The 16,242-nt window shown below is 37.2% G+C and overlaps 1 protein-coding gene across 1 annotated transcript in view; it reads right to left on the reverse strand.

Annotated features, from left to right (window-relative positions):
* The window catches only part of TASP1 (taspase 1), a 312,710-nt gene that overhangs the window by 238,461 nt on the left and 58,007 nt on the right, over nt 1-16,242 (reverse strand). The window contains exons 5-6 of the mRNA XM_075564008.1: nt 9,588-9,708; nt 3,517-3,601 (exon numbers count right to left, since the gene is read on the reverse strand). Coding sequence (XP_075420123.1) covers nt 3,517-3,601; nt 9,588-9,708 — 206 coding nt within the window. The remainder of the gene's footprint in view (nt 1-3,516; nt 3,602-9,587; nt 9,709-16,242) is intronic.

The raw sequence follows: 16,242 nt of genomic DNA on the forward strand, positions 1-16,242 counted from the left end.
TCAAACTTTCCTTAAACTCACTTGCATCACAAACCAGGATTCAGAGTGGTTTCTTTCTCATGCGAAACCAAGGACCGAGGTATATCTCTCCCATGAGAGAAAGGTTATTTGTAGTTTTATACATGTCAACAATTCTGGCTGATTCTCTTATAATTTACTTTTCCCAACAGTGTTTTTAATTCTATACTATCAATTAATCTAATGACACTATCAATGCATAGTAGTTACACGTTGGGCTGCTAACCTCAAGGTCAGTTAGTTTGAAACTCCCAGCCAGTTATGCAAGGGAAGGAAAAGCCCATGAAGATTTGCAGGCTCAGAGACACAGGGCTAGCTCTACTCCCCCCCCCCCCATAGGGTTGTTATGCGTCAACATTGACTTGATGGCAGTAGAAGTGAAGGCCCACGGGGGTGATCAATAATGTTTTCTAACATAAAATGATAAGGATGTCTCTAGGGTGAACCAGAGATATATAAAAACCATAAATGCATGAATTAATTTTGTGCTTCCATGTAATTCTAGCCCCCAATCTAAGACATGGCTCTGCTTGATGCTTGCCCTCGAGATCACAGAAGATATGGGTGCTACAGCAAAATACGGTGAAGAAGCTAGATGGTGTCTGGTTATCAGAATGAATAGCATCTGGCATCTTAAAGCATCTTAAATACCTGCTTTCAAATAAGCCACCATATAAGTGAGGCATCAACTAAGTCCACATGGAAAAAGAATCATCTTTTTTTGTATACGACATCCAGGAGCGGCAACTCTTATAGAGTAACTGAATTAATGGTTCTCTGGGGTGTGGCAGGGGTGGTTGTGAGATGGGGAGCTAATAACAATGAGTACAAGAATGAAGAAAATGTTTGAAAACTGATTGTGATAAGGATTGCGCAACTCTTCTTGATAAGATTGAATTAATGAGTTGTATGAGGTGCAAACTATATGGCAATGAAACTTTCAATAAATAAACAAATGAAAGAATAAAAAAGAAACAGCCTACAAAATAGAGGAAATATAAACAAAATTCACTACCATCAAATCAATGCCAACTCATAGTAACCTTACCGGACAGACTAGAACTGCCCCTTTGCGTTTCTGAGTTGGTATCTCTTTCTGGGAGTAGAAAGCCCCGACTTTCTCCTAGGTGTTACTAGTGGGTTTGAACTGCTGATCTTGCAGTTTGTAGCTCAAAGCGTAAGCAATCCACCATGAGGGTTCCAGAAGAATATATGCGGAAATCATATATCTGATCAGAGCTTAAACATAGAATATATATAAAAATATTACGAATCAACAACAGATAGCCCAGTGTTTAAAAAGCAAGGAACTTAAACACACATTCCTTCAAAAAATTCACAAATGCTGCCATCCCCCACTTCAACTAGCACAGGAAAAATGTCAGCATTAATAGTCATTACGACAATGCAAATCAAACCACAAAAAAGCGCCACTTCCCTCAGATTAGCATGGCCATTCATCACTCTTCTCTCACTCACTCACTCCACAACAGCACTCATGTATTACTATAATTCTGGGAGTTAAACCAAAACACAAATACCAGCAGGGTTACCCCTGGTTCAAAAACTTCAGCGGTGCTTACAGACTAATAAGGAAGACCTAGAACCAAGTATCAACCAATGTTGTGCTGAAAGATGAGATCATATGTTGGAAGGCATTAAAAACACACAGCGACCACAATAAAGCCCCAACAATGTATACCAACAATCATAAAGATGGCACAGAACCAGACGTTTCCTTCTGTGGCACATGAGGTTGAGCAATAAACCACAGCCAACTACACACCACCACTGCCAACAACAAAAAGGCAGCTATCACCACGGCAACGTTTAAGGATGTTAAGTAGCTGGAATGCTCTTCCATTGCTGGTGGGAAGAGAAAATGGTGCAGCTACTACTGCGGCAAGCACTTTGGCACTGCCTCCACAAGGCATAGACAGTTACCATCCAGCAGACTGCATCGAGTCAAGGGAGCCTACGGGGCAGAATTGAACTTCTCCCTACTGTTTCAAAGGCTGAATCTCCAATCCTCATAATATACCCCAAATATCTGAAAAGCAAGGACTCAGCTACTTGGACATGAATGCTCATTACAGCATTATTCGTAATAGCCAAAATGTGTAAACAACCCAGGAGATCAATATAGACAATTAAAATCTGTTATAATAACATAATTGCTAATTACTAGTAAATACATACGATGACATAGAATGACCCTGAGTGAAATCAGTCAACAAGCCAAGGACAAATATTATATGATCCACTCATATAAAATGACTAAAACTGAGGTAGAGGGAAAGGGGAATTATTGCCTACAGCAACTGACTTTCTATTTGGTGTGATGGAAGTGTTTGGAAATAGTGACGATGCTGGTGGCACAACGTGGGAGCACACTCAGCGACACTAAGCGAGTCCCTTAAAAAGGGTAGTAGAGCGAATGTTCTGTTATTTCACAATAAAACAAAATAAATGCATTAACAGGAAACAATATTAAAAATTAATATTTCCTTGGTAACATTTCATATTCGGCATTTCTAGTACGATAATCAAACAACGGAGATATATGTGACTAAAAGAATACGTTAAATTCATGTGCACAAAACTACAATAATTTACCATGACTTCAAAATAAATAAAACAAAATGAAACTGTAATTCCCACAGTACTGCTGTCCAAACACAACACAAATTATTAACTAACATAAGTTTTGCAGCCAAGATGTTGAACACACATTTAATGAGGTAATATTAAAGTATACTTGCCAAGTAGACACACGAATAGTATGGTAATTATGAAAAATTAAGTATGGTAGTTTTGAAAAATTAAGACCTTTACAAAACTATTTAGGGATAAAATACAGCATCTGAAATATACTTTAAAATACTTTATGGAAAAAAATTGGGATGATGAAAACAAAAACCTTGTTAATGACCAGATCTGGGGGACCAGCCTGTAAGCGCTTTCTACAATGTTCACTCTACTTTTACATCTCTTTCAAAAGTATGTTTAAATGGAAATAGTACATTAATGCTCAAGTGTGTGTGTGTGTGTGTGTCTTCGGGGGTGAGGTGTGCAGTAGCTTTACAATGTGTTCTCCAGAAAGAAAATTTCACCATTTTTATTACACAAATTTATCAAATTAAAAATTAGTTTAGACTGTCCTCCAATTTATAAGATACCCTTAAAGTTCAATATTTAAAACATCACAACCAAGCACTTAGTACCAGTAAAAACATCTCTATAATTCACTTCAAAATAAAATTTAACTCTGATCTCCATTCCACATCATCTCATAATATTTTATTCCATCCAGAACTTTTTAAGTGTATAAAATTATCCAAGTTTAGAACAGAAAATGTGTCTTTCTCTCAAATGCATGTTAACGCTGGTGTGTGGCCAACAGCATCAGCCTTCTAGAGATGCGAAGACTAGCCTTCAAATGTCCCTTGCACTAAAGATCAAAGACTCGGGGAAAGTGAAGCAGAACGAAGTTGTTACCAGGGAGGAATTCTGCCAGCAGACAGTTTGCCCTTCTGTCCTTCACACAAAAGTCTGTTTGCAACTGAAACTGGGTTCTTGATGCCTATAAAAAAAAGCAAAAAAATGAAGTCAGAAAAATGTCCCCATGCTTCCCGCTCCATTTTGTTATTGTTTCAATAAGCCAAATTTTAAATACTTGGAAAATCCTCCTTTTCAAAACATCAAAGATATTAATAAGCCTTTATTATCATGAACATTAAGAATCAAACAAACAAATATATGACTACTACATAATAGATGCAAAATAACTTATTGTACATCTACTCATTGTTTCATGTGCTACAACAGCAAAAACAGAATTTGAAAAGCCACATGTGAGGAAGCTTCAAAAAGTTCACAAAAATTGAATTAAAATATACCATATATACTTATATATAAGCTGAGTTTTTCAGCACTTAAAAAATATTTTATTGAGGGCTCATACAACTCATCACAATCCATACATCCATTCATTGTGTCGATCACATTTGTACATTTGTTGCCATCATCATTCTCAGAACATTTTCTATTTGAGTCCTTGGTATCAGCTCATCTTTCCCCTCCCTCATGAACCCTTGATAATTTATAAATTACTATGATTTTATCAATTCTTAAACTGTCTGACATCTCCCTTCACCCACTTTTCTGTTGTCCATCCCCCAGGGAGGTTATATGTAGATTCTTATAATCGGTCCCCCTTTCTACCACACTTTCCTTCCACCCTCCCAGTATCGGTACTCTCACCATTGGTCCTGAGGGGTTCATCTGTCCTGGATTCCCTCTGTTTCCAGTTCCTATATGTACCAGTGTACATCCTCTGGTCTAGCCAGATTTGTAAGGTGGAATTGGAATCATGATCATGGGGGGAGGGGGAGAAAAGCATTAAAGAACTAGAGGAAAGTTGTATGTTTCATTGTTGTTACACTGCACCCTGACAGGCTCGCCTCCTCCCCGAGACCCTTCTGTAAGGAAATGTCCAGTTACCTACAGATGGGCTTTGGGTACACATTCCTCACTCCCCCTCATTCACAATGAAATGATTTTTTGTTCTTTGATGTCTGATCCCATTGACATTTCATGATCAGACAAGCTGGTGTGCTTCTTCCATGTGGGCTTTGTGCCTTCTCAGGTACAAGGCTCCTTGCTTTTCTTCAAGTCTTTAAAACCCCAGACGCTGTATCTTTTGATAAGCAGCAACATCAGCTTTCTTCACATTTGCTTATGTACCCGCTTTGTTTTCAGTGATCATGTCGGGAAGGTGATTCAGCACATTTTTAATGCAGTTTTTGTGGTAAAATTAGGTGCCTCCGTTGATATTCTGGTCAGCTTATACTCGAGTATATTTGATAATTAAATTATCAGACTACCTGATGTGTAGCCCTTTCATATTTAACATAGAGTCTCTGGGTGATACAAATGGTTACCAAGCCTACAAGGTTACAAATTTGAGTCCACCCGAAAGTGTACATCACAAAAGAAGTTCATGGCAATCTACTTCTGAAAATCCATTCACTGAAAACCCTAAGGAGAGCGGTTCCATTCTGACACACATGGTGTCACCACTAGTCAGAGTCAATTCAATGGCAATTACTGGATTATATATAGTATATAGGTTTCTTTTTTAATCAAATTCTAAATGGAAGAGAAAAATAAACTGAAAGTATGACACTCCTCTGCTGTCAACACTAAATTATTTATTTGACCACAAAACTATGAATTCACCCTAAAAGTATGCACAAGATTACAACTATAACCTAAAACATAGTCCTTGTGTACATCCACAAATCGTTTCCCAAAGACATAACAGTAAGAAGCGAGACAAATGAAAATCTATGAGAAAAAGGATGATAGCAGCAAGTATTAGCATGAGAAACATCATAAGCACGACCAGACAGCTACAGGGATGATGGTAATGAAAGAGAGTGGCAGTAGCATTACCTAATATGTGCCGGGCCCAGTGTCAACCCTTTACATGTATATTATTTTATACCCCCTGCAACAGTTTTAACAGCTACACCTGTCAAAGATGACACCCTTGCTAACCGACAGATACTACTAAAGATATTATTAATACAAAGAAATGTCAACAATTTGTTATTTCCAAATTCTCCATTAAAATCTATAAATTGTCCACCAGAAGGTCAAAAGCATTTCTATGAAATACTAGCTGAGTTAAATTCATCTGGAAAAATAAGCCTTGCAAGAGATGGTAAAGTGGGATGTAAGTTCCATTTCATGTAACTGCCAACCTAAATAAGAATGTATAATTTGGGTACACTATAGACAAAGGCACTATTGTAATACAATGTAAAACTCAGAAAGAGACTGGTGGGTGTGGGTATTTAAAACATGATAATAATAGCATTTCAAATCAGTGGGGAAGTGGTTCTCAACCTTCTTAATGCCACGACCCTTTAATAAAATTCCTCATGTTGTGGTCACCCCCCAGCATAAAATTATTTTTGTTGCTACTTCATAAGTATAATTTTGCTACTGTTATAAATTTTAATGTAAATATCTGACATATAGGATTTTATTGTTACAAATTGAACATAAAGTAAAATAATCACCAAAACTATATGTAATTATATATTGTGAAATATTTATTTCCAATTAAAAATAAATTAAATATTGTCTAAAAGCATGGGGTAGCATGGGTAACAGTCCTAATACAACAACAGTAAACTAATTGCTACATTTTGCAACAGTGTGCGTAAAAAGCCAATGTCAGTGCAAAGGTTGAGATAACTTGTTTCTCACCAGAGCAGAAATTCTCCTGGAGTCTTTGCAAGCGCGCAAGATCATTTTCCATGATAAGTCTACTTCTGTATTCAGACTTGATAACCAACAAGCTAGAAAACCCTCTTTCACAAAGATATGTTGTTGTAAATGGAAGAAAAAGGCACAACAGAGTCCCAGACAACAGGATATGACTGCAAATACTTGACTCAGAATTTTGTAACTGGCATCATAGAGAAATCAGTTCTCACTGCATCGCTGTTCAATAAACTCCTCTTGTGCCATCTCAGGAACATCTTCAACTTTGACTGTGAATGGGCTTCTGGCAAGTCCAAATGGGTGTCAGGTAGATTTGGAAAGTATGATGAAATTTCATCTGCAAATATATGCAAGTGTTCTTTCACAGAAATTATCATCGTAATCTTTTTGTCTGGTTCAATGCCATGTTCTTCAAAGAAAGCAGATAAGATAGAAAACATGTAAACTTTATTTTCATTCAATTTTTTCCCCAAAGCTGAAGTTTCATTTGGAATGATGGGATATTTTCAGACAAATCGAGGCATGTTGAATTTGGTTCTTGCAGTAATAAAGTTAACTCATTCAAGATGACAAAAATGTCAACCAAGTAGCTATTTTCTACACTTCACTTATATTGCTGAAAAGGAGGTCAAACTGCAGTCTTGCTTTCGGAGTAAAAAATATTTTGAGTTCATCATGAAGCTCAAAAACATGTTTTAAAACTTTTCCTCTTAACAGCCATTTCACTTCAGTGTGAAATACAGAGCACTATTCGGCGCATCCAACTTGTTCACAGTTGAGAAAACAGTTTACTGTTTAAAGTGCTCACCTTTACAAAACTGGCAGAATTTATTATGCTTTTCTTTACTTCTGTAACTCTTGTGGTAGCGTCTTCGTTGCTAACATTTGCCAATGCATCATACAGTGAGTTCCAATGACTTTTGGTGACTCATTCAGTACCAAATGTTGAAATCCAGATCCACATCCTAACATAGCTAGAGCACAGTCTGTGCAAACACCACAAACCTTTTCCCAAGAGATCTTATGCTTTTTCATAAATGAACCAACTGTGTCAAATATATCACGTTGCAATAGTTGTTTCAAGAGGTTTTCAAAAAAGAAACTCATCTTTAAAGTCGCCATCATTAATATACCTCACCGAAAGCAGTCACTGTGAACAGTTTGCAATGTCTGTACATTCAACAAGCTGGATGTAAAATATTGGAAGTGGAGCAGATTTAATTTTCTGGATTACCTGATCAAGAATATCAGCAGACATGTCATCTATTTTTCTGTGGACAGTGTTATATAAGAAAATTGCACTCAATTTCGTAACAAATTAGTCTCTGATCATAACTTGAACAATGTCTTTGGCCACTGGCAGCAGTAAATCCTCAGCAATGGTGTGAGGTTTCATAGCTCTGATGCTTCTGAGTGCCACCAAATATGAAGTTTCAATGGCTGCCAAGTTTTGTTTGTGATACTTGCCACCAGTGTCAAGTCTGGCTTTCTTGAGTCCATCAGCTTTGCTTCTAAAATGGTTAGTATCCTTGCTGGCAAAGCTCAGATGCTTGCTATCAAAATGACATTTTAGTGTGTTCGGCTTTATAGATTCGGCTGATAGAAGCTCATAACAAATAACACATTGAGGTTTCTCAATTCCTGCTGTAATTATTGAGGTAGAACCATACTGTAAAAAATCCTCACTATATTTTCTTTTCTTAACATTATTCTCTACACGATCCATTGTCACGAGATGGTTTGCTAATGAAAATAACACATAACAATAGCTTTAATAATACAAAAGATGATGTATGGCATAGTTCAGTCACTACAGTTCATTAAAGTTTCCTATGATTTACCATTCTCTGTGTTTTTTTATATACCTGTTACTATCACAAGGAGGCAGTATTCACATCAACCACAGCTGAATATAAAAAGACCCATCAGCATCAAGATTCAGTTCCCATGGTACAGATTTTTTTTCTGCAGTAGTTGATGATTTTACAGTACATGATTTTACATTTACCCAGTCATTATAATTCCTGAAGTGTCGGTTTACCTCCCAATACTGCTGCTTCCAACACAGTAGATGCTTTCAATACAACAGCTGCTCTCTACACAGTAGCTGCTCTCTACACGTGACTGGTCTGCGTAAGTAGATTATGGCACCAACCCTGTCACGTACACCTGTATTTGTATGAGGTTTATATGATGGGATTGGCACAATGATGTCATCATGCTGGGTTCTCGTATGTAGGCATATCTGCATATGAGCAGACCTACCTGGAGAAAGGTAGAGGAGCAGTGTCTCAGTTCCTAAGATCATCGGAAATATGTGTTTTCCGATGGTCTTAGGCGACCCCTGTGAAAGGGTCCTTCAATCCCCAAAGGGGTCACGACCCACAGATTGAGAACCACTGTTCTAGATTATCCTAGGGGGAAAAGGATGGGAGCAGCATAAAAAAGAATCACCGGCAAATTTTACTAACATCATTTGAATTTCAATGTTTTGCTATGTGTATGCAATATATCTATATTTTACTATATATACAGTACATATAAATTATTTTAATGGCCTATATATATTTCAAATAATTTTAAAATATTAAATCAAGCTATAGATGTCAGTAATCACTTGAGGGTATGATGGAGAATGAACAAATTCTATCCAAAAACTTGGCCAAAGGCTGCTAGTGCTTTAAAATTATTCATAGCTAAATGCTCCTGTTTTAAATTCAGTAAAAGGAAAAAGATATCTGTTTTCAGCAAAAGTATATATATAAGAATTGTGAGAACGACTAGACTAAATCTTTTTTCCAATCGTTTTATTGAAATATAATTCTCATATCATACACTTCCATAGTTCAGTCATATTTTGAAAGAATTGCATACACAGCATTACAATCAGTTCCAGAACTCCTCCTGCCTCCTCCTTTGCTCTGCATTTTCCTTCACCCAACCCATATCCCCAATAACCGTTACACCAGTTATTATCTCTACACATCCTCCCATCCTGTGCTTCATATATGGGAAAACATACCAAAAAAGAGGAAGAAAGAAAGAAAACAGCGAATATATTTTTAAAAGAAAGAAAGCACTAACAACAATATTCAAATAAACAGAGGAAAAAAACCTCTGTCAAGTAAAAAGCAGGGGAAAAAAGAAAAAAGCAGGAAATATTGAAAATTAGAATAAATCCAAAATGGTCCACTGAATCTTTAGGAATCATGAAATGGCAATCGTCACCATTTTTGAAGGACTAGAGATAGTGTGCCATAATGCCCACATACCACTCAGTGCTCCAACTGCTCCAAAATTTAAGGATTTTCCATCCATTATGCTGGCATCACATTCAATTTCACCCAAAAGATTGAGATTAGATCCTACTCCTGCATTTGTAAAAGGAGAATCCTAAAAGACAAAAATTAAATTACCATTAGTCTTAAGAAAACACAAATGTACAGTGTCTAAAGTTTATTAATGGTTACCAGGGGCAGAGTTGAAGAAGTGGTCAGTGATAATGGAAAAATGGCAATAATTGAGGTGATGATTCTCTAGAAGAATAAATAAAAGATATTAGACACATAAAATGGAATACTGCTCAGCCAGTAAGAGAACTGAAGTCTTGATGCATGCTCCACATCTGAATGGAGACTGTAAAGACATTATATTGAGCAATGCAAGTCAATCACAACACAATAAATGATTACATGATTTCAATTATTTAAAAAGACAACAGGCAATTATATAGAAACCAGTGCTGATTGTGGTTATAGGGAGGAAAAGGAGAGACATTGTTTAAGGAGTGCTAAATTTTGGTTTAGGATGGTAGGAACATTATATTAATGTAAACCAATTAATGTAATTTCTGTAAATGAGTGGTTCACCTGTAAAAGGCTGAACTGGTAAACATTGTGTAATATATATATACAGTGATACCTCAGTTGTCCAACGGTTCCCAGCTCCAACTTTCCACTACTCAAACAGCAAAGACTGGAAAAAAATCTGCGTGGTGGGAATAACTTTGCTCAATTGTCAAATGAAAATCCAAGTTGGAAAAAACCCGTCCTGGCTGAGAGTGAGTCACACATTGAGTCTCGCCTTGGACACAAAAGAGTGACACTTCAGTCTAAGCACCCTCTTGCTCAGACAACTTATAATGCTTGTGTTGTGCATTAAAACATTTGACAGCATGCTTTTTTTTGCACTTTGTGTAAAACATTGTAACCAGGGCTCCCAAAAAAGTTACTGATACCAGTACTAAAGCTAAGATGAAAACTCAGAGAACCATGATAGAGTTAAAGAAAGAAAGCATTGCGAAATTTGAATCGGGTCTCCACTTGCTTGAGTGTTCTAAGTTGACATTTTCAACACTGGGTGGGTCAGGGGATGATTAAACCGATTAATGCAGAGAAAGTTGTGAAATGGTTAAATGTGAAACAACGAATCTAGAAATTTGAAGGCGCTGAAAATTTACTGTTAATTTGTATAAATTAACGATGCGATAGCATATCTCAGACAGTGATCAGAGAGAAGGCAAAAGGCCTCCATAGTGATTTAAAGTCCTGGAAAAATGAATTTAGAAGTGTAATTTTTGAGCCTAAGAATCAATTATTTGGTTTTCCATTATTTCTTATTGGAAAAAAATATGTCAGTTCTCAAACTTTCAGTGGTTGAACATGAATTTGGAATGAACTGAGTTTCACAAGTGACCATCCAAGGCACAACTGGTCTCCATTAGCTTGACGTAAAAGGATAAAGGAGAGCCGGGAACAGAAGAAAATAATGAAATGTTTGGCAAAATGCATCCACGAACAACCACCCGCACTTCCAGGAAACTAGAAGATTTGAATGGTTCTAGCCTACTGAACATTTCAATTAAAAACTCTATCAAAGGATCCTGAACAAAGAGGAAAAATGTAAAGCAGAATTTCAAATTCACATGGACTCCAGACTTGATCCCAAGGAGACTGGATAAACTCCTGAAGTGTTACAGTGAATAATCTTTAAAACCTAAGACAAAACAATAATTTATAAATTACCAAGGGTTCACGAGGGAGGGGGAAAAATGAGGAGCTGATACCAAGGGCTCAAGTAGAAAGCAAATGTTTTGAGGATGATGATGGCAACAAGTGTTCAAATGTCCTTGACACAATGGATGGATGGATGGATTGTGATAAGAGTTGTACGAGCCCCCAATAAAATAATTTTTTTTAAAAACCTAAGCCCAAAGTAGATCCTTAAGCCTTCTTAAAATCAAGTAATAGTTGAGCTTAACTCGTAAAAATGTCTGCCTTAAACATTATTGAGAGCCCTGGTGGTCTAATGGTTTCCGAGTTGGGCTGCTAACTTTACAAGGTCAGCGGAGCTGGAAACCACAGCCACTCCCCAGGAGAAGGATGCGGCTTTCAGCTCCTGTAAGCATCCAGAGCCTCGCACACTCAAGACAGTTCTACTCTGTCCTGTAAGGTGGCTATGTCTCGGAATCCACACCGTGGCAGTTAATAAGCATTCTACTCTTTTAAGGTCTAAATGAGATCAAAGTGACGACAACACCTTGAAATATCGGACAGGAAATCTATGTTAATGAAGAAGGAACAACTAGAAAAAAGAGAGTGAGAATGGCTGCACATCCTCCAACCAGCAGTCAGTGCCTCTGCATTGTACGTGTAGAAGCAGTTGGCTACGTACTTGTTTTGCTGTGTAGATTCTCCACAACAACAAAATAAAATTTAACCACAAAAAGTTCTCAGTAGTCAGAGTGGACAACTAATGACAGGGCTTCATAAAGTCTTCCACAGACTAGAAGGGGAAGAAGCCCTTCCAGCTCACTGTAAGGTGCCATTACTCCTTGATACTTCTAGAACCAAAGACATCCGAAGAAAAGGAAACTACAACCCATAAAACTAAAAAGCAAAAGCCACTTCTGCCCCTTTGGTTCCAGCCCAGATCACCAGGCGTTCCTTCCATGAAGCCAGTTGAGCACGTTAAAACCACAGTGTTCCATTAGTAGTCAAGTGCAAACTATCTCTGCCACCTGCAAACCAATAGGCCCTGTGCATGCTATTGCTATTTTTGGCACTATGAAGTGTACAACCACTTATACAACCTGAGGCATACACATACCAAGCACTGCTGGTGTATGGCATCAAGTCCGCTTCAAATGCATCAGGATCCATATGGCAGAGCAGAATGGCACCATATGAGACTATTTGCTCTCATAAAAATTTTCAGCCTTGGAAACTATATATAGAATCTTCCTAAGTCAGGATTGACTCAGCGGCTGTGGGTTTGGTTTGAATTGGATATTTACAGGCAGAGAACAGTTAGCTAGGTCTTTCTCTAGTGGGGCTGTGGAGTAGATTCAATCTTTCAATTACCAGCCAAGCACTAAACCATTACTCCGCAAAAAATCCTCCTGCCTTACCCTGTCCATACTGAGAAAGAAATACACACACACATGCTAGCAAACTGAATACAACAAAATACTAAAAAGATTATTTGCCATTAACAAAAAGCATTCTGTTCCAAATCAACCAAAAGGTTGATTTAAAATCCTAACCTCAATGTAATAAAGAATAAAATTATTTTAAATGACCATATTCATAAATGCAGAAAAAGTAATTGACAAAATTCAATACCCATTCATAAGAAAAAGTCTTAAACTAGAAACAGAATTCCCCCAACAATATAAAGACCATCTATAAAAATTAGTTAATATGTAATTGTTACAATAGTTAAATGGTGGAAGAGTGAATTGATTTCTACTGAAGATCAAGAAAGCAAGAATATCAGCTGTGGATCCTTCTATTCATCACTGTATGGCTATTCCGAACAGGATAATTAGGCACACACACACACACACAGTACCCAAACTGTAAAAGACAATTTAAAGTTATTTCAATTCATAATTAGAACTAATAAATGACTTTATAAGGTTTCAGTAAAAAGGATAAATATACTTAAAAACAACTGTATTTCTGTAAATATATATTTGAGTATAAGCTAAGTTTTTCAGCTCATTTTAAATGGAGTTTCTGTGGGAAAATTAGGTGCCTCGGCTGATACTCAAGTTGGCTTATACTCAAGTATATACAGTACTATTAATGTATAATCCAAAAGTGAACAAATAAAAATGTTCATTTACAATAAAAACAACGGAATACTTAGATATTTATAAAAAACTTGCAAGACTTATATACAGAAAGCTATAAAACATTGCTGAAAGAAATAGAAGACTTGAGTCTAAAAATGGAAAGACATTCTGTGTACATAGATCAGGAGGCTTAATAGTGTTAAGATAATAATGTTATCTATATTAATCTGATTCAAGACAACCATTAATGCAAAATCCCAGCTGTCTTTTTGGGGGCAGAAATTGACAATTTAATCCTAAAATCCACATAGTAATACCAGGAACCTATTCCAGTCAAAACAGTCTTGAAAAAGGAGAAGAAACAAAGGACTCCCACTCCAATGTTTGTAACTTGCTAGAAACCTAAAGCACAGGATATATACATACAAGGTATTTTCATAAAGCTGGTGGAAAACTATTATATTTTCTAATTCCATTTTCCCATGAACTTTTTGAACCCCTTTATGTAGATAAAGACAGACATATATATCAATGCTGTAGAAATGACTATCTAAAAATCAATTCAATAAGAATGCCAAGAAACTTCTTGGTAAAAGAATGGTATTTTCAACAAATTATATCAAAGACAACTAGATATCCACATGCAAAAAATAATGCTGAATCCATTCCTTAGATCACATAAAAAACTTCACTCAAAATGGATCAAGGAACTAAGTCTAAAAGCTAGAACTCTTAGAAGAAAACCCAAGTAAATGATCATGACCTTGGGGGCAGCAAAGGTTTTTTAGAAAATGACACCAAAAGCAGAAGAAATAAAAAAATAAATAAACTGAGTATCAAATGAAAATATTTTTTTGCTTCTAAGGCCATCAGCAAGAATGGGGGGGTGGAGGGAAGGGGGCTGTGAGAGACCATGAAAAGGAAAAAATCATGTGCAAACATTTATCTGAGAAGGACTTTGTAACCAGAATGTACAAATAATTCATAACTCTAAAATACTTTAAATTTCCAAAATTAGGCAAAAGATACTGCAGGGGTGGTGAATTATTTAATGTGGCTCTCCTAGCTAGTTTCTAACTCACCAAGTGACACTTTCCTGTGGGTCTGGGTAAGAAGACGGGGAGACATTGATAAGATTCACTTATGAGTAATTGTGAACAGGTCTCCCTGGAATACCTTCCCGCTAGGTATAAGATGAGCCCTATGAAAAGCAGGATTGGCCGTTACTATCAGCAAGGATCAGGAACATAGTGGGCGCTCTGAATCCGAGATCCCTGTGCAGTGACCCTCTTGGATCCAAAACACAGCTGTGACGTCAGAACCAGGAGCCAGAGCATGAAACAAACTAGTGGATTTCCCAGCCACAGAGCTAGTACAACGGAGTGCTTTTCTACAGGAGGCTGGCTTGAGGAATGAGGTGCCTCTTGGCACTTAATTAAGGAAGGACTGCTAGCTGAACTCACAAAGTCTGAGCTGAATGCTTCCAGGTTGAGGCTTACAACTGAGTGGTATGCCCTTTGAGGATTTGTTAGCAGCTCTGAAAGAACTTTTTAACTTGTCCCAACCCTGAGCATTTCTCAGTACATGACACAGGTACATGAAAACCTGTTGATTTCCTTAATCAACCCAATAAGCATAATATTGTAGGTGAAGTCTGTAATCACTTCAATGAATATTAGAACCTAAATAAAAAGTAGATACTGTTGTATTAAGACAACTCTGATTTAAATAAACATATAGATGGCAAATAGCACTTGGGAAATATAAATCTAAACCAAATTGATATAACTTGCCAGTATACACATGAATAAATAATAGTCCACATCATTAACCAGTAGGGAAATACAAATCAAACTTTAGTGAGATGCCACATCAGAATCTCTAGGATGGGTATAAGCAAAATGGCATAAATAAGTGTTGGCAAAGATGAAGAAATTCCTACCCTACATAGAATTGGAATGAATGTAAAATAGTTCAACCACTTTGGGGAACACCCAATCAGGGCCTCACAGGAGCACAACAGCACTCATCTGAACCTGCTGGGGGATGGGAAGTCCACCACTCAGTTCCTGGTTCTACTGCTGCTCCACTGAGACAGCTCTCTTCTGGGTCCAGGAGGCTCACTGCAGAGATCTCAGGTACAGTGAACACACTCCATTCCTGGTTCTTGTTGGTAATGAAATCTCTACTCCTATTTCTCAGGTACACATTTTACACACAGCAGGATGACCCTGTAAGGAATCTTATATGCAAATACTCACAGGTGAATCCTATCAGTATTTTCCCGCACCTACTTACCAAACCCATGCAGAGAAAGGTATTTAGTGGTGGTCATTTAGTGGGAATTAAGAGACTTTGGCTAGAAAAAGCCACATTAAAGAATTTTAAAAAGAAGAACCCATTGCCCCACAATCAGTCAATGACACTTTAACTATTTCCCACCAACACCATAAGCCAACTGCATCAATTCGTTGCCCAACTTTCACATGCATATGGGCAACTGAAAAATACCATGGCTTGGGCCACTCACACCTCAGTCCTCAAATTAATATCCTTGCTTTACAACACTCAAAAGAGGTCTTGTGTGGCAGATTTACCCAGTGAACCCTTCACTCGACCTTTGACTGCTGCTTCCATGAGCACTGATGGTTGATCTAAGCAAGAGATAATTATTTTCTCGATTCATTATGTTGTTAATTATTAGTCCAGATACGAGGATTTTTGTTTACTTCACATTGAGTTGTAATTCATACTGAAGGTTTCAACCCTTGATCTTCATCAGCAAATCATTCAAGTCCTTCTCACTTGAAAAAAATACCGTTTTATTGGGGGCTTGTACAGCTCTTATC

Source organism: Tenrec ecaudatus, chromosome 12 (genome assembly GCF_050624435.1).
Source record: "Tenrec ecaudatus isolate mTenEca1 chromosome 12, mTenEca1.hap1, whole genome shotgun sequence".
NCBI classification, from domain to species: domain Eukaryota; kingdom Metazoa; phylum Chordata; class Mammalia; order Afrosoricida; family Tenrecidae; genus Tenrec; species Tenrec ecaudatus.